We start from the raw sequence: 18,757 nt of genomic DNA, 5'->3' as shown, positions 1-18,757 counted from the left end.
TAAATTAACATGATCACTCACAACAGTCAAATTCCAAAAACCCAAGATCGGTTGAGCTGAATTGATCCGAGTTCAAGTCGAACTTAGTCAAGATGGGATCACCTTCAACCGAGTTAGAATAGACTCATCTCGAGTAAGTTTTGTTAGATCTAGTTCAAAATAGATTTAGTTTGGGTTCAACCCAAGTAAGACTAAGACAAATGGAATTAGGTTTAACAAAGTCGAGTTGGGCTCGTATTGAATTTGAACATCAAATGAAATAATGTCATACTAAGTTGGATCGATTATACATTAAATCGAATTAAGTCTATTTGGACCTAGGTCAAGCCGAATCAACTTACATTTAGATCGACCCACACTACAAAGACTAAAATATAAATTTAAAAATGTGAAAATTTTAAATTTTTATTTTATTAAGTGAAATTTTGAAATTATTATTTAATTTTAAATAATCTAATTACTCTATTAAAATTTTAGAATTTCATTTTCATTTCAAAATTCATATCCAAACACATATTTTGTCATAAATTTCATTTCAAAATTTCTAAAAAAATTGCATTCCTCTCTTAAAATACCGTATCTAAACACACCGTCAAGTTCTTCTATTATTACATTGATTGAATTCGTTTAAAATAACTTCTTTGGTTTCAGTTTGGGGTGTTTAAAAAAAGGGTATCGTAAGCATATACACTACATGCTGCATGCTACTTTCTATTGTTATTAATTCTTCTTGTACATTTTGGTATTTACTTTATAAAAGCAAATTTGAGGGTAAGCAATTTAATTGTACTAATGCAATGAATATGGTTAAAGTATTTATTACTCTTGTTAAGTGTTTGTCAAAGGGCTATATGGATAATTCTATGTTAGATTTTTCCATCTTTAAGGTTATTAACATTAATTGTCATGTTAAGAAAAACAGTGAAGTTGTGCATGTATACTGATACTTCCTCTAATATGTTGGATTAAATGTAATATTAATGCTACAACAAGAAGAGAAAGTGATTCTAATGATGATTTTTTAGATTTTTTTTGACATATAATGTGGTGTCAATAATTGATGGAAGTTATCATAACAATTCAACAAACCAAATTTAAAGGGCTGAAAAAAATGTTATAAATAGAGTTTGATTCTATGTTTATCCAACATGCTTTTTTTAATAAAAAGTGAATATAAATTACCTTGAAATTTAGAAAAAAAAATAGTTATGTTATCTTAAAATTTGTTTATTTGTTTATCTTTCAATTTTAGAATATTTCTTATTTTTAGAAAAGGAACACATGGATTGACAGCTTTACAAATAAAAAAATTATTAGAAAAATCATTTTAATGAGTATGTATCACTTGTATTTGTATTTTTTTTCTCTTAATAAACTTCTAATATATATTGTGTTGGAATGTTATAGTTTATTATGATTCATACATATTACACCTTTCGTTTTAAAGAAACACATTCTTACATAAAAGTTCGTAAAATCACTTTTATAACTTTAACTTCAAACAAACATGCCGTTAGAGGGAAAATATGAAATAACTTTTCTCCCGCTCCAAACAAAATCAAATTCATAGCAAAACAATCATTCAATTCTTCAAAAGCTAAACTCAAACCTTCCTTTCTCTCTCGAAGGCAAAGAAAGCAAAACGCGAAGTGCGAACAGAGATGGCGTCAATTTGCGACACCGATATCCCGCTCCAACTGAAGAACATCGACGCTTTCGTCGCTTCTTACAGAAACTCCCTCCAATCCCTCACTGCCACCGCAATCAAAGCCGCGCGATCTCAATGTCACATTTTCTACTTTTCTAGTTCACTTAATCACAACTAATTTAGGGTTTACACTTTTCCACACAGTTCTTAATCTTTCTCTCTTTTTCTTTCTTTTTCAGCTGAACTGACAGAGGTTAAAGCTAAACTGAGGGAGGCCGAGGATGGATTGGTAAAGGCGCTGGCAGGTACGCATTTATATATCTCTTTAATTTTTTGTTTGTTAATTCGTTTTTTTTTTCAGAATTTTTGCGATTTACCTTTCTGCAGTTAAGACTCGGAGAGAAGCGAAGCGAATGGCTATTAAGGACGCTATTGCTTCTGTGAAGGAAAGAGTTGAAGTTATGAAGATAAGGATTCAGAAGCGGAGAATCAAGAGCGAAGAATGTGCCACTGTTGTATCGCAACACCGGCTTGGTAGTAATCACGTGTTTCGCTACAATTGCAGTTGTTATCTATAGGTATTCTTGGATGATCTTCTCCATAAGTTCTTCTTTGAGAGGGCATTAAAAGAAGAGAAAGTGAAATTAACTTATTTACAAGTTGAAATTAATTTATGTATAAATTAGAAAACAAGCCTACGGGAGAGAGTTTCTATAAAGAAATTCATGATTAAGTTAATTTTAATTTATGGAGAAACTAATTTAAATTTTTTTCTCATATTTTACTCTCTTGGAAGGATTTTATGGAGAAACTCATCCAAACAAAGAACCTGTATATATATTGCTAGATATTTAAAATGTATATTAATTGCAAAACTAGTCTGATTAATCTCTAACTGAACTAGCCAAACGTTAATAACTCCTGAACTTTACGGATGCGGGTTCATTGCCCCCGATGCCTCAAAAACCCCGTTTGGTAGGCAATCATTCTCCGGAGATCTCCTAGCACTAAGGGCTAGTTGAGTAGCTCAGAGTAGGTTAACGTGTTTGCGGTTTAAACTTGTACAATAATTCTCTAAGTTGATCTGTGTTGTCATTGTTGTCCTGGCGGGTCGTCCCGGGAGGTTCTCCCCATCCTACCACTTTTGTTCTACAAAAAGAAAAGAAAAGAAAAGAGCAAGTCATTATTGTGCTTGCCTTCTTATTTATATAGATACTTTGATATGCACACGATATACATAGTATCGAGTTGTCCATAATCGTGTTTTTTTCTGAAGATTGAAATACTACAACTTAGTTCGGATAAGTAGAATCTGATAAGTATTGCATTTGCTCCAGGCTACTACAATTGTTCGAGTTTCAGCATTATCATAATTCATTGAGTTTCTATACCCTCTAGGGTCGACCTAGTGGTCAGGAGGACATTTCGATAATTTGCATGAGATCTTATTGTACCAAAGCACAAAGTCATTCATGTTTAGTTCCTCTTTTTGTAAATTAATGAAAGAGGTTCCAGGATGATTAGTGAGTCCTGAACATTTAATCTGTATATTATTTTTTGCACTTGTTTTTATGAGGGCATATTTTTTTATCTGTCTGTCTATTTTTCTCTTTCCCTTATTTGCATTTCTGTGCTTACTAAATTTGAATTTTTTCCATTGAGAAATATTACGAAGTATGAACTATCCTAATCACCCTCCTTCCCCTCTTCTTTTTTGTTCCATAAAAAGTTTTGGCGGCATCTGAACAGAAATCAAATGAAAGCAATGAACTTAAAGATGAAGTCCAGGAGGCCATATCTTGGTACAATAGGATCCTTGGTTTTCATGTTGAAGCTGGACATGGTAATTGAAGTTAATTCTTTTTGTCCTAGGGTTGTTCCTTCCAAGTTTGATATTCTCACAATTTCTTCTTGTTTAGGGGTAAAATTCACTTTCAAGAATATCAATGTGAACAACCCAAATGAAGAGTTCTGTTTTACCATCCGTCATGCAGATGACATGTATACATGTGAGGATAATATATGGTTTGGTTTATAATGTTTCAAAGTAGACTATTTTGGTTCATGAAATCTGAATTTAGTCTTTCATATTTCAGTGCTAAATTGTGAACCATCTCTCAAAGATATCGACAAGTTGATCCATGAATTAAACAAGACAAATGGGCTATTTAAATTTGTCAGAACAATGAGGAGAAAGTTTCAAGAATCAGTGACACAAGGTACAATTTAAGTTCTTACAATTGATTCCATTCATGGGATGGGGGGAGGGGGGGACTCTGGCCCTTTGTCCAGTCAGATTATTATTTGAAGCTGTGACTGCTGGAAACCAGGGCTGAATGAGCTGGTTTTTGTCACACTGGTAAACTATTGCTGTGGCTAGCACTAAGTCTAATGACACCTATGATAGTACCATAGTATGATAATTTAAAAAAGCTAATTTACTTTATCTTCAGGTTTTGAAATTTGTAAACTGCTTAATGAGTTTTTTCCATTATTTGGGGACAATTAATGTATTGAATGCTTAATTTATGTACCATGGAATTATTTGAGCACCTTTTTAGTATTTTTTTGAGTAACTTCCATATTTCCTCATCATTGATTATTTTTCATGCATTCTATTTAATATAAAGATATATTCAAACCTGAACCTTGACTGAGCTTGTATCACTTCTGCGGTTCTTTTACCCTCTAGTTTTGAAACATTTAAAGTGGGGCTTATGACTAATGCCAGTTGTAAATTACAACTATCAGGCAGTCTATCTATGACAACAAATGAACACCAAGAGTCTACCTTCATCTCTGCATCTGCACCAGTTTTGTCAGTATTAACCATTACTGAAGGAAATGAGCATCAAGGTGAACCCACCAAAGGTAATACACATCTCCAGAAACAAGTCAATCGAAGAAGGGTAAAATCTGCAATTCTATCTCCTGGATCTGCATCATCTGTTTGTCAATCTCCTCGTTTGAAGGTAAGGATCAATTTGGCCTTGTATTTGTTGAATTCGATTTCATGTTTCAGCACAAGGTGTTAACACAATATCTGGATGCTCCTTATGAGATATTTTTTTCAGTTACTGTGTTGTCTATTATGCTTTAAACATGAATTATGATAGTGAAGTTCCTTAATCCGTTCATAGCATTTTTTTAATCTTCTTTTGTAATGACTTAGCTATGTAAGCCGAGAGAAAGGTGGTTGGTTAGGCTTATTGCTGGACTTGGGCTTTTGTTTCCATTTAAGTGAGCCTGAATTGGGGTTCTAGGAGTGCCAGACAATATAGAGACCTGTAACATCTAACTTCCTCACCTTCTTGGAAAGATAATTTGATGTTTGAAGTCTAGAACATGACTAATTGTATCATTAATGGAAACATTACAGTTTTAATTAGGTGCTGTGCTTTGATCTCCCGAGATTATGCAAATAATGGATTTTTCCTACGACTTGTAACATTGTGTAAAGAGGCATTCTGATGAACGTGATTGCCTCTTGTTTTCCATTCTGGTTTGACGGATATGTGAACAAAACAGAGGGTATTTGCAAACCTCAAGAAACTGGATAACTTAGTACAATATGGCTGGCACTAAAATTTTGTTTGTCTGTTAATCACTGAAAAATTGAAAAAGTTGTTTTAATGTGATTGTTTTAAGACTAAGGTTCAGAACTAATCCAATAGAATATTGGATTCAAACTTACCAATTGACATTTGAATTGAAAGTTTCCTTCCTTTCCCTCCTTTCTTTTTGTCTGAAATTTGAAGAAACACAGACCAAAGTTGAAATAGTGCATGACACCAAACATAATTTTAAAACAAAACCAAACTATTATATTACAAAGTTTTCTCTCAAATTTATACAGATTTACATAATTAGTTTTAACCTATGAAAAATGAAGTTTTATATAGACACTAGACACGAGATGGACACTTTTACTCTGTCAATGTCTAAAATATATGATATTGGAAATATATATCTTACAAAAGCTTCCCCCAACGGTGAAGTTGGTTATATTCATCATACAACACTATTTGGTTTGATTAGTGATCATCTTGGATATCACACATCAACTAGATATATGATCAAATTATAGTACATAAATTGACACAAATCTCATCTTAAAAATTAATTCTGTAAGGTTGAGTTAGATTTAAATGCACTTACCAAAAGTCTTCTTCCAAAACATTATTTACTGTGTGATCTCTCTTAACAAGACTGTTTGATATTCTTCTTGGTCTCCTTCCTCCCTTTTAATAATATTAAAAATCATACAATTTACTCACTCATGCTTGTAGTGAGATTTTTCGTTATGCACAATATATGGTTTTCTATCATTTTTTCCTCGCACATATCTGCTCCTGTGCAATCATTTCACATCTTATCATTACTTGTGTCGCTACTCACTCATCTTAATATTCTTAGTTTTACTACTATCACCTTTTTTCTTTTGCCCCTTATTTAGAAGTAGACTTACTTTAAGCCTAACTTAATCCCATAAAACCGGCTCCTCAAGATCACAAGCCATCTGCTTTGCTGCAACTAGTTCAACCTTACTGGAACGAACACCATATGCGGTACCGGCAATGGTGTTCGTTTCAGTGAGGTTGAACTTACTGCAGCAAAGCAGATGGCTTGTGATCTTGAGGAGTCGGTTTTATTGGGTTGAGTCAGGCTTAAAGTCTACTTTATAATACCCAAGCTCAATTTTCACAATTCACCATAACAGGAGTAGTGTATGTAAAATAGAAAGATAAAACCTGTCATTAAGCTTAGTAGATACTTTCCCACTGGTTAAAATGGCGGTGTCGTAGCCACCATGGCCTGCTTGACTTTTAGCCAGCCACCATTGGCAAGTTGTAATGCAATGGTGGCGCCACATAATGGCATTTATATATGGTGAAATTTTGGCCTTCTTTCACCAGCCATTGATAACATTTCTTTGTCAAATAACCCTTGATTCCTTTCTCCACATTAATCATCTTGTTTTGTATCCTGTTTGTGAAATTCTCAATAATTTCTTCATCAATTTGCAGTATTAATCCTTGATATTCAAATTGAGAATTATGTGGTATGCATATTCACCTACTTTTACTTCAAGACAGACACGTTCTTCTTGTCTCTTGTTAAAGTTGCAATGCGTATGTTTAGTCTTACTCTTACTTGAATGAAATAGAGAGACCCAAATGAAACATGAGTAGCATATTGAAATATAATCAATGTTTATTATTGTTGTATATTTTCCTTTCTCTTATGATAACAATTCTCACCAAAAGAAGTGAGGTATTATTTTTTAAATATTTATATTATGTTTCAGGTTAACTTTTCTAAATGTAAAAAAAAATTAGTGCTCGACTATCCATATGTGCTAGGTGTTGTCTCGAATGCACAAGCCTTGTGTAGGTGTGAGCTCAAGTGTCCAAATACATCCCATGTTTGATACTTGTTGGCTTGATATTGAACAGGTATCAGTATTGGAAACATGTTTGATGTATCGAACGACACTTCAAACAAGAGAAGATTTTTTACTTTATAGGTTTTAACATGTTTTGTGCTGCTAAAGCACTTACGTTACGTGACTAATGACTTGGTTTGTGTTGTATTGGAGAAGGAAAATTTTAACCACTTTAGCCATGCTTTCCTTTTTTATCTACACTGGGTCATCCATTACCTTATTTGTTGTGCCACCTATATGTATGTTCCCTTTAGTATCTGTTCTATATCTTTGATACAATTATCATTCCGGGAGAAGACTTGGTAAATTTTATGTTCATTGTGTCCTTAATATCATTCGTCCTTTTTAATTTATGCTTTATGGATTCTTGATTGAAAGGATTCTGACTGCCAAACAAATAGAACATACACCAGAAGGATAACATTATCAGTACGTGTACTAGGCTTGAAATGTCAGTATTTTAGTTATTGGTAATGTTGTATTGCATGACTGGACAAGTTGACATACGATTTACCAGTTTGTTTGAGATTTGGCCCATGCAATTCTTGTTTACTGTGGACAGTGTGTCAGATGAAGGGTTATCATCATCATTAATATTTTTCCTGGAATAATTTAATCATATAAAAACTTGTGAGGCAGAATTTCTAGATGATGAAATCAAGTAAAATTGTTTGTGATTATTGCATATATATTAAGTATATTAGTATGCAATGTGTATGTAAGATCAGTTATTCTAACGTTTAATATATGACAGGCCTGGAAATGAAGCGGTGTGGGGGATGCTCGTCACCTCATCTTGATGAGACATGCTGATTCATGTAGGGCTGTAACCAATGATTCTAATTGCTATCAAATTGACATTTAGTGTAAGACATATCTAGGTTCTGGAGTTTGAACCTCTTATTACTAACTAGTTGACATGTTAGTTAAGGCATACCCATGTTCTGGATGTCTGAACCTGTATAGAATAACCAGAAGGTCCGTACATTTTTCATGTATGGTCCATGTGATGTTTATGTGAGTATTTTAATTTTTTTTCCCATTGCTGATATACTGCTATAGTAAAATATAAGATCGGTAATTCTTGTGATGATATCTTGTTTTGACACTGTCAATATTGTATTGGGATTTGGGAAATGGATCTGTATGATCCTTTTATTTATTTTAACAAACGCAGTGGGTGGATGTATTTTCTTTTTCCTTGCACGTGGGATCGGATACTAGCTACTGTATAATCCTGATCAATGGGAAGCACCTACCTGACTTAAAAATTGAGTAACTGGAGGGTGGGTCACCTACACGCTGGAGTCTTGAACAGTCGTGTAAATGTTTTTTTACCAACAACAAATATCACAGTTTTCCTTTCAGCGTTAGACCTGGGTAGTTCCTGATTATTAATGTGAAGCAGCCTTCGCTCTCATTTGCTTTATAGAGGAGATAAACTGTCGCTTTGTTATTGCATTTGCAGAGAGAGATTTATGTTTTATTGCTCTCTTATTTGTACAAATAATCAAAATGGAGCTACACAGGAAAGGCTACTAACAGCAATGCCTCAGGATTATCTTTTTGGTTAACTTTAAAGACTCAAATCTTGAGTTGAGCCAGGTGGTTAAGGTAAACGAATAACCTAATATACATAGTGTCTTGAAAAGGTGAATTGCTTCAAATTGTTGCTTGACGTAGTCGTTTCAGAAGCAAGGCATGGGTGTTGTTCCATAGCTTTTGTGCTTCCGACTCGTCATTTGCTAGGCTCGAGCATTTACTCTCGTTACAATCTGCAAAGTATTTTCCACTTATCACTTCTGTTTTTGAGCTCAGAGCAACATAACACGTTGTTGCTGCTCCCTGCAGACAAGCAGTGACATATTGAGAAAATATTGCATTGCTAGTTTAACTGCAATTCTACAAAGCACACTATTTTATATGCATAATAAAGCAGCTTTGTCTAATTTGTATGGTCATTTTTTTCTACACTATAATTCTACACCAATCCTGCATTCAATCACTGCACGTAAGTGTATTTAATCGAGCGTGTTTGTTTACACACCTGTGATGTTGTTTTGAGTAACTTTGATGCGATAAAAAATAGGGAATCTGCGTGAAATTTTACCAATTCTCAGTATTTTTAACATTTTGATAAAATGTCTCAAAAAAACGTTTGATAAGATGAAAATGGGTTCGAATTATTAACTGACGAAACTTTTACCTACCCGTTAGTAAACCCTTATGAGCTCTAATAATTCCTGTCTTCACAATGCCTGGATGTACTGCATTGATAGTTACTCTTGCATTCCTTGCCTGCAATTATATTCCAATTTTCATGAATAATGTAGTGGGTCTAACAAAAAGCATGATAATCACCATTCAATGAGATAAGAAGTACTAAAAAGTTTGGAGTTATTTGTCATTCCAACCTTGAGTTGCTTGGCTATTTCCTTGGCATGCAAAATATTTGCCAATTTTGACTGAGCATAAGCGCGTGTGCCATTATATCTACAATAGTAGCCAGAGAGAAATGCAATGAGTATCTAAAATGTAAGGCAATCAGAACTGTTATAATTTTGCAGAGAACAAGGTAGTTGTACTTTTTTCCACTGAGTATGTCGTTGAAACGAAAACCATCTTTCTTCACCCAGCTATGTATGACAGAAGAAACGTTTATTATTCTTCCTTGAATACCTGTCTTCTCTGCCGTCTCTATCATTTTGTCTAGTAAGATTTCTGTTAACAAAAAATGACCTGCAATTGAGGAGAAAAAAATATGAAAGTTCAATAAATGTCTTTCAAATTGTCGATAATAACTTTTGCCATTAAAAATGGAAACGGTAAATTTGAATCCGAAAAACAAAAGCTCAGCACTTTAGAAACGGGCCACACGGGCTTTGGACTTTGAGCCCATAAAGAAAAACGCATGCCTAGTGCTCAGTGTTTGTGGACCAAAATGAAGCCTGAAAGTGCTGTATAAGCTTTCTCCATGTTATGGTCGTGGACCCTAAAAGAGCCTAAAATATGGACGATTGTGTATTATATGTTTTTGGTGGGGACCTTAAACCAACCAAGTTACTTCTTTTAGATATGTGATTATGCAAACTTTTTTGTCTGTAAGTAAAGAATATTAAACAAAAAAAATGAGAAGGATTCTCTGGTGCAGATCACAGTGACAAGCACTTCCTTTAATATTAACTTTAAACCAAGTTTGAAAGTTTAAAATTTGCCTATTTTTTTATGTTAAAACTAAAATAAAAGCAATCTCTAATTGTGAATATGAATTACATGGTAACATGATACCTTAATAACTATAGTGACAACAATTTATAGTTATTTTGGAATGATTTATTTTCTTCACCAAGAATTTAACAATGATATGAATTGTAAACCCTAAGCAAAGATCAATAATCAGAAAAGTACCTAAGTAATTTGTAGCAAATGTGGTCTCAATTTTATCCTCAGAGAACTCCAAGTTTTGACAAAATATCCCTGCGTTGTTTCTGTAAAATTAATTTATTCTAACTATTAGTATAAATCACCTAAAATATATGAATGCCTTTGTCCTTGTTTCACAATGATAACCATCATTACTATGGAATGAAAAGGTGGAACAGTATGATGGTAGACAAAACTTACATGAGAATATTAAGGGGAAGTTCTAAAGCTAAGAACTCGGAACAAAATCTCTGTACAGAACCAAAAGAGCTAAGATCAATCTCCAACAGAACAACCTCAGCCTTTGGACTCTCCTTTTGTATGTTCCTTTTCACTTCCCTGGCCTTCTTCAAGTCCCTTGCAGCAATCACAACTCTCACTCCTCTCTTTGCCAACACTCTAGCTGTTTCAGCTCCAATACCAGAACTTGCTCCTTCAATAAAAAGTTCAAAATGAATAACAATTTTGTTATTACTTAAACTGATTCCACGTATAAAACACGTGCTTTAGTTAACAAATATAATAATATATAATAATATATATATATATATATATAAAGTATTTAGATTTTGTCATCCTTAGATGAGGGTGAATTATAAAATGTTTTGGGAGGGTATGTTTTTTTATTTATTTTTGCGTGGAAAAAAGGAGATATGATCTTGATCATGAGTTTGTGGTGTACGTAGTGTAGGCAAAGTGATGAATATGTCTGGATTTGATGAGAGAAGGGTGCACAAAAGAGACAAAAGTCACAGAACCTCATCTTGCTGCGGTTAAAAACAACCACACCATGCATTATCTAAAGTGGCACACTCATGTGATGTGAGAGAGCTTGCAGGTTTCAAACTCAATCTCTCACCTCTCCCAATGCCGCAAAATCAATAAGAAAGAAACCACCACATGCAGTTAGGCTAATAATTCTGGGGTATTGTTTTGGACAAACATTGGACTAAATTCTCAATTTTTTTCTGACAAATCAAAAGGAAACTGAAGAACTGAGAATTAAGTACATAAGAAATGCAAGTAAAATGGGAAAGTGTAAGCAAAATAACGGTGATTTGAGAATCACCAAAACCTTTAGCACAGCCATACTAATGATTCCCTCAGCTTCTGGAGAAACAGACTCACTCAAATCAACAAAGAAAAAAACACAAGGTAAAGAAATAAAATACAAAAGGGAAACCTTGTTTTATGACAGTTTCTCTCTCTCTCTCTATATATTATATCAGAGGAAGTGGAAGATGATAATTGAGCTAAATTTTCATGGTTATTTTTACACAGGTATCCTCTGGAAGCTCTTTTTGAGACTTACCAGTGATGAGAGCGGTTAGAGGTGAAGAAAGGAAGCAAGAAGAATCTTCAGTGACTTGTTCAGCGGTGGAGTTTGAGCCAAAACCACTAGGGCCTGCCATTCCTGCTAAGTATCTTAGAGTTGCCTTCATGGGTTCGTTTTGGAGTGTTGCAGAGACAAATAACATTGAAGGTTTTTTTGGTGAGACTGCAAACACATGCAGCTACTTTTATATATATATATATATATATATATATGTATATATATATATGTATATATAATATATGTATGTAATATATATATTATTATAACAGATACGGTATGCCAAAGAGTAATCATTATTGATTTGAATAAGAAAATTTGTGAAGTGAAAAAAAATAGAGGATTTTATTTATTATTCTTTTATCGTAAATTAACTTAATAAAACACTTCTCTAGATACTCTACAATAAAGTCAATGTATAAATATACACCTGTGAGTTAGAAATATATTATGTGATCAATATATAGTTGCAAAACATATTCTAATTAAATATTAATAAATACATGTTAAATAAGTATTAAGCAGGTCAACTAGATATTAAATAATTTTTTCCATGATTATATAAAGTAATTAATGTTTTATGTATGATCTTTGAAAACAATTAACAATAAATAAATGATTTGTTTATGATTTTATTGATTTCCTCTGGATTATTCCTTGGAGCAACCTAGCTGATCTACCTAATAATAAGTTGTCTCTGAGAAGAATTGGAAGCTATTGCGACAATATTTAGCGAAATCATTGGTTGAGACACCAGCACGAGATGGTCCACAAACTTCGTGATTATAACCTACTAATAAAATGGTTTAACATATCAATTTTATTAACCTTTGTTTTCAGTTATTAATTTCTTTGTAATAATTAATGTTTGTCCTCATTTAGTGCCTTGCATTTTTCAATAGTCTGCGGTCACTGATTGATATTTTCTGGTAAAATCTCCTAGACCATAATTATGCTTATGTACTAAGCAAAAAGTGTTTAATAATAATACTTAATTAATGTAACAACAAATGATAATATGAAGATTACCACTAAGTGAATTCTCTCTTCTTTTGTTTTCCTTTTCAACTTTTTTTAAAGCCGGAAAACTGGACATATTCCAATATAGTCGAGCAGGTAATTCATTGGGGATCCGGCGGATCTACTATTATCTTTTCATTGAATTGAAGTCCAGTTTCTAACCTTATCCCTTTGTCATGTTTAAGATCTTCTTTTTTGGAGAGAGCAAAAATTCTCTCATTAGTTGAACAAGAAGTGTGTATGGAGAAATAAAGCTTGAGTGCAAAAGTTTAAATTGTCTTAGATTTGGGGACAAAGTAACAAGTCTCAAACGCAATTCCACAAAAAGTGGATCACTTATTCTACCACTATTCCTTTATTCAAGACCTGAAGAGGAAATAAACTTAGAGAGAAAGACCCACCCAAAATTATTGTTGTAGACTTGTGAGGAAGACCCACCCAAACAATGCCTAATTACAGTGTGAAAAACCTACATGAATGTTCTTGATTCATGATATATAAAATAGTTTTATACTATTACTGTTAAAGATAATGTGGTCAAAGTCACACTACTTAACTTGGATATTCTTTTGAAAAATGTTATATTGATAACGGGTATATAGTAAAAAATACCACTTTACAGTTTTTAAAAAAAATTCCATCTATATTTCAACAAAAAATATTTTTGCTTCTATTTTTATTAGTTATAATCTAAAACAATTCAACCTATCATGACTTGAAAATCGTTAGTTTCAGCTTTGTGGTCCAAAAACATATCATATTGGTGTTGCAAACCTACTACCTGAAAAAAGAAAAAGGAAAAAACACAAGAAAGATTGAAAGAAAGTTGAAAAAAAAGCACACGTTCAAGACTCGTGGCTGGCAAATCACAATTTTCCAAAAGGGGATTGAAAGTTAAGGTTTTAACCCACTAATAAATGTGGTTGAGGCATCATATCAGTACCAGAAAATGGGTTGTTACCTCAGTGACAGAAATTAAAGTCACCTCTGAGAGAACCTTTTAGTCATAATATGGTATTAATAAGACAAAAGAAGGAATAAATTGAAACTCTACGTTATTTGATTTGAACCATGCCACATCCATCTACACAGATGTGGAAAAAAACAACCTTAATCACGTATATAAATTGAAAATTGAGAATAATAAAAACCACCACCTATGTTAAAACATGTTGTTTGACATAACTGAAAGGGCAAGAATATAAATAGAGAAGATTCTTCTCAAGTCACTACTACTCCCTAATTAAGATACGTGATCTACTTTGCCTAACTTCTTGATGAAAGGCCATTTGACGTTTTCATTCTTTAACAAAAGTAGTGTCAGATTCAACAAACTTAAAATGCATTTTCACTGTCACATCCACTCACAGATCTTTTCCAAAATAGTGGGCTACAATTGTTATTTCAAAATTTCAGCAAGGAACAGTAAAGTTACTGTTATAGAGAAATTCTCCTTTTTCTTTAATGTTCAATGTTACTCACTTCTGTTTATTGTAAATTGAAAATTCTTAGACTATATATGATAGTATAAACCAATCTAATAACTTTTATTCTCTCTTCCAAACTCATTCAAAATTGTATTAAAATCCTTATTAAGTTTCTGTAGATGCCATTAATGTGAAAAATGAGGCCTTTGTTTTGTTGATGATGCATGCATGCACACTGATATATATGCAGAGACGCATATGAATGGTGCCCTAACACGTGTGCATATAGAAAACCCAATGATAGCATATATGTAGGTAGCTAGCTAGCATGCAATGTAAGTTTTGATAATTAAAATTTGCAGAGAGATGAGAAAAGGAATCAAATGAAGACAGCAGAGACGACAGAGAGGGACACAAAGGAGTTGCAGACAAGTAAACATGCTTTTGCTGCGTGCACACCGTGCCATTCACTTCTCTTTTGTCCAAGTTTGTTCACCCTTCCATATGGCGTTGTGAGAAATGATGGATGGTGTTGGAGGCTTGAAGGGTAAAAAGATAGGCACTGAGGTTGACCCTTCAACAAGGGAGTGGTGAAATAGGGACTGTGGGTTGTGAAGGGTCCCATTGTGTTTCCCAACTCACCAACACCATCTCATCAACCTGCCACTCCTCTTACAAGCACTACTCATACTCTTGTTCTTTCACATGTGCTATCTTGTCTTCATTCTTCATATGCATCATGGCAAGTGCCCAAAGAAAAAGTGTCTGTGTTTAGTTAAAGTTTTAATATGCGTGTGTGTGTGCATTATATGGCATGATCATATACTACATGCATATCCGGAACTAGATGATTCACCATAACTCAAAAGCTATTTCAAGGGGACCGACAAATAAATGTTTTTATATAACAATTAAATATTCATATTTCATAACTATGTAAATTGAACTTCACTATCAATAAGAATGGAATTAATTCATATCTTTAATTTTAATATTAATATGAAAACTTTATAAGTGGATAATAATGTTTGAATACTACTATGTAAAGTATATAGGATCTAGAGCTCACATTTTTACTCAATAAATTTTAAGATATAGCTCATCTATTTCTTTTCGAAAATAATAAACATGTATTATCTAGGACCAAAAACATCTCGATTAACTGAGAAAAGTTGAAATTATCTCCATGACTGATATACACCCGATTTAATAAATCTTACTATATTTAAGCAAGGTGGACACATGCTACAATCTCAATACCCTTGACTAACACATGTCCTCCTAAAGATTTAAGCATTATAAGCATATGTGTTATGGCTAAATGTGTCCTAAAATTGTAACTAAGACCCACTTGAACCTTTTGGAGAGTTCCATACAGGTATACACCCATAAAAGCTAATATAAATAAGGAGATACCCCTTTAAAAATATTTTTGAGTGATTTCTTATAATTACCTACTTTTGAACATTAAAGTTAGACTTATTTGAGCATCAAAGTAGTTGCAGGTAACCCATGTTGAAACCGAGATTTACACCTGAGACCAAAGCAGAATGAGACCTAGTTGTACGCTGAAACCAAGACATGAAGCAACACAGAGATCAGGATTGACCGAGCAGTAGGAGTTGAAGTAAGTGGTCCTATAGGGTCATTTAGGCATTGTAAGAACATTTTGGCGCCCACTGTGAGGTTGGAGAAAACCCATTAACGAATTACATGATGACCACACGAAACATGACTAACAATAGATGCCAACACTAGGAACCCCATTATAACCCTGTTGATAAGATAAAAATGATGATGCAGTTTAAAAGAGAAATAAAAACACTTAAGAGAAAGAGCGCAAAAGAAATTGACGCCTTCTAATATAAAAATGCAAGAATAAGGTAGAAGTTGGAAGGGAGCGGGACCATACCTCTACACACTCACACCAAACACAAAGATTCAACTGACTTCCATGTACCAACCATCCCAAAAGCTCAAGAGGCCAACAATTTCCAAAAATGCTCAATCTTGACCATCGATCTCTATGTACGCTTTCATTGTCTCTGCTCGTCGACACACCTTCACGAAAAGTATAATGGAAACTGCACTCCCTCCAAATTGGAAGAACCCATCCCTGGATAGTATAACAGTACCACAGACATTGATGAGCACATCAACGTATGTCACGCAAATTAGTATATGACGTCATCCTCTGCAGAGTATTCTTGACTTCCTTAAAAGGAGTTGTATTAAGTTGGTTTACTCTCCTTCTCCCATATTTAATCAACTGTTTTGTTACCTTAGTGATGAAGTTCAGAATGCAAATCTTAATGAGTCAGCCTCATCACCTTACCTTAGTAGTCCTTGTCAACCTTAGACAAGAAAAGATCGAATCCCTTTGAGCCTCTATGGAATGGTTCAAAAGAGTCGCACTTAATATTCAAAACCTCAACCCATAAGTGGTTATGCATTATATGTTTATCGCACTTAAATCCGAACCATTTTCGGACAACCTGTGCAAAAAAACTCGCATTAAACCTTGATAAAATCACGCAAAGCGAATGCACAATCACACAATATCGAGCGGATGCGCTGGAGGAAACATCTCTAACTCGACCCGGAAGAAACACCTAAGAACGATCCAATTAGTCAACATCGTGGCTAATGAAGAAAACAAAACATGTTAACCGTTACCTTTCCAACAATGATTTCTGAAATAGTGACCCTGAGCAGGACGACCCCATGATTATCATGGTGGAGTTAACTAATTTCGCAGTGATGAAAACTCTAGTTGACTACGTAGCTATGTGAACATCTTATACTGGAAAACTTTTAAACGATTGAGCTTGTCAAAGGACGTCATCTTTCCCTAAACGAGCAAATTATTAGATTTTTGGGGGAGATAGTAGACACCCAAGGCTTCATTGATCCTGAATAATTAAGCATGATTAAAAATATGTATTATGTCTAAACATGCCCTAAAACTGCAATTAGAACTCACTTAAGCCGTTTGCAAAGTTTTATAGAAAGGTATTTTGGGTAAAAATACTTTTAAGTAATTTCTTATAATTGTCTACTTTTGAACATCAAGATGACACTAACTTGAATATAATTACAGGTATCCCATGCTAAGACGAAACTTACAACCGAAACCAAGAATGAAATATAAACTGAAATTAAGACACAAAGTATTAAAAAAAATTCAAAATTGACCAAATACTAGAAGTTAAAGTTAATGATTCATTTTAGCCTTATAAACCAAAATATAAAATAAATTTAATCTCATCCAATCCCTTAATAATTATTACTAGAAGCTTCTGACTTGGTAAAATGTACTCTAGCAATTATTGTGGTGTTTCAAGAAAGTTAAATATATCTAACCAAAAAAATGAAAAAAAGTTAGAATATAAAATAAACCATTATCTTTGTAGAATGATGTCTTGATTAGCATATTAAAATACAATATTATATTATATAATAGGAATACCGTATTATTGATTAATTATGTTATTTCAATAAAAATAAAAATAATTACCTGTTTTATTATGTAAAAAGAGAAAAAAAAACTGTTTAAAGTTTTTGAATATTTAAAATTCACTTTAACCCTGGATTAATTCAAGTTACATCTTAGGTAGAGCTATTAACTTTTTCTTTACCTTTTATTTTTATTTTACAAAACTTGAATATGGGATCTAAAACCTTTTTTTTCAAATTATAACAAGTGGTCACTACAAGAAAAACATGAAATAGAAACCAATTTGTAGAGACTAAAGTAATTAGTTACAATAGTAACTGTACCTGTATGGATATTGGGGACTGAGTAATGTTGATCCACGTCGATACAAGGTGTCTTCTTCACTCTTGGTTGTCCTATTCTTCAAGTCTTCTTTCTCTTCGCGTGCTTCGGTCGGCCGGCGGGGGTACCTGCGATTGCACTCCGACGCTCAAGTCAGCGATGGTGCTCAAGTGAGAATTCTCTGATAGTATGGAAAACGTACCTTTTCCCCCTTTTCAGAAGTCCCTTTAGTAGGTTGACCTGGGCCTTGGCCATGTGGGCCAATCAGTTGATGGTTAGAGACATGCTTAGTGGTCTTTGGGTCGTGCCTGGTGGTTTCCTGAAAACCAGGGGAGTGGTCTAGAGAACGTGTTTTTACTTCGTCAATGGTTGTTATAACTGCTCTTTTCTACACGTGTAACCACGTTCTGGATTAAATTAGATTTATTCGACATAAACCATTCGGTCGTCCGGCTAGAGGTCATGGAAGGACGAAGAGTCGTATAAGACGCAGGGGTTTTTGTAATAATTTTACCATGAGAATCCTGCGGTCGTCCGGTGCCGACCGGTACACTTGCCCCCCAGGCTCGAGGTCATGGAAGGACAAAGAGTCGTATAAGGCTCAGGGGGTTATTGAAACAATGCGTGATAGCTGGCATCATTAATATGTGGCAGAGATGTGATGCATGGATGGTCGTGAATT

At 33.8% G+C, this 18,757-nt stretch overlaps 2 protein-coding genes across 3 annotated transcripts; one reads left to right on the top strand and one right to left on the bottom strand.

The window, feature by feature from the left end:
• Positions 1–1,545: 1,545 nt before the first annotated feature.
• Positions 1,546–8,138, top strand: LOC137823147 (kinetochore protein SPC25 homolog). Its single transcript, XM_068628290.1, has 8 exons — positions 1,546–1,785; positions 1,888–1,953; positions 2,036–2,182; positions 3,378–3,491; positions 3,568–3,657; positions 3,745–3,867; positions 4,400–4,620; positions 7,849–8,138. Exons 1-8 carry the CDS (start codon positions 1,662–1,664, stop codon positions 7,858–7,860), a joined length of 897 nt encoding a protein of 298 aa, XP_068484391.1. The 5' UTR covers positions 1,546–1,661; the 3' UTR covers positions 7,861–8,138.
• A 371-nt stretch (positions 8,139–8,509) lies between these two features.
• Positions 8,510–12,024, bottom strand: LOC137823148 (short-chain dehydrogenase TIC 32 A, chloroplastic-like). Of its 2 annotated transcripts, XM_068628292.1 has the most exons (8): positions 11,830–11,974; positions 10,719–10,950; positions 10,503–10,582; positions 9,680–9,833; positions 9,509–9,587; positions 9,305–9,392; positions 9,142–9,188; positions 8,510–8,939 (listed from the first exon to the last, which is right to left on the bottom strand). In XM_068628292.1, the coding sequence occupies exons 1-8, from the start codon at positions 11,957–11,959 to the stop codon at positions 8,757–8,759; spliced, it is 993 nt and encodes a 330-aa protein (XP_068484393.1). In that variant the 5' UTR covers positions 11,960–11,974; the 3' UTR covers positions 8,510–8,756. The 2 variants fall into 2 exon arrangements, with proteins under 2 accessions (XP_068484393.1, XP_068484392.1); XM_068628291.1 differs by lacking the exon at positions 9,142–9,188 and having other exon boundaries at positions 11,830–12,024.
• Between the last annotated feature and the right edge of the window lie 6,733 nt (positions 12,025–18,757).

This window comes from Phaseolus vulgaris, chromosome 9 (genome assembly GCF_000499845.2).
Source record: "Phaseolus vulgaris cultivar G19833 chromosome 9, P. vulgaris v2.0, whole genome shotgun sequence".
NCBI lineage: Eukaryota > Viridiplantae > Streptophyta > Magnoliopsida > Fabales > Fabaceae > Phaseolus > Phaseolus vulgaris.
This window is presented reverse-complemented; position numbering and strand designations above follow the sequence as displayed.

What these genes read in the sequence shown, in the direction of transcription:
- LOC137823147 (XM_068628290.1), top strand. Translation starts at nt 1,662, where the DNA reads ATGGCGTCAATTTGCGACACCGATATCCCGCTCCAACTGAAGAACATC. An exon ending in TGTATCGCAACACCGGCTTG is followed by an intron (nt 2,183 to 3,377) that starts GTAGTAATCACG and finishes TTCCATAAAAAG; the next exon opens with TTTTGGCGGCATCTGAACAG. An exon ending in TCATGTTGAAGCTGGACATG is followed by an intron (nt 3,492 to 3,567) that starts GTAATTGAAGTT and finishes CTTCTTGTTTAG; the next exon opens with GGGTAAAATTCACTTTCAAG.
- LOC137823148 (XM_068628292.1), bottom strand. Translation starts at nt 11,959, where the DNA reads ATGAAGGCAACTCTAAGATACTTAGCAGGAATGGCAGGCCCTAGTGGT. An exon ending in CTTCCCCTTAATATTCTCAT is followed by an intron (nt 10,583 to 10,718) that starts GTAAGTTTTGTC and finishes TTAATTTTACAG; the next exon opens with AAACAACGCAGGGATATTTT. An exon ending in AAATAGCCAAGCAACTCAAG is followed by an intron (nt 9,393 to 9,508) that starts GTTGGAATGACA and finishes ATATAATTGCAG; the next exon opens with GCAAGGAATGCAAGAGTAAC.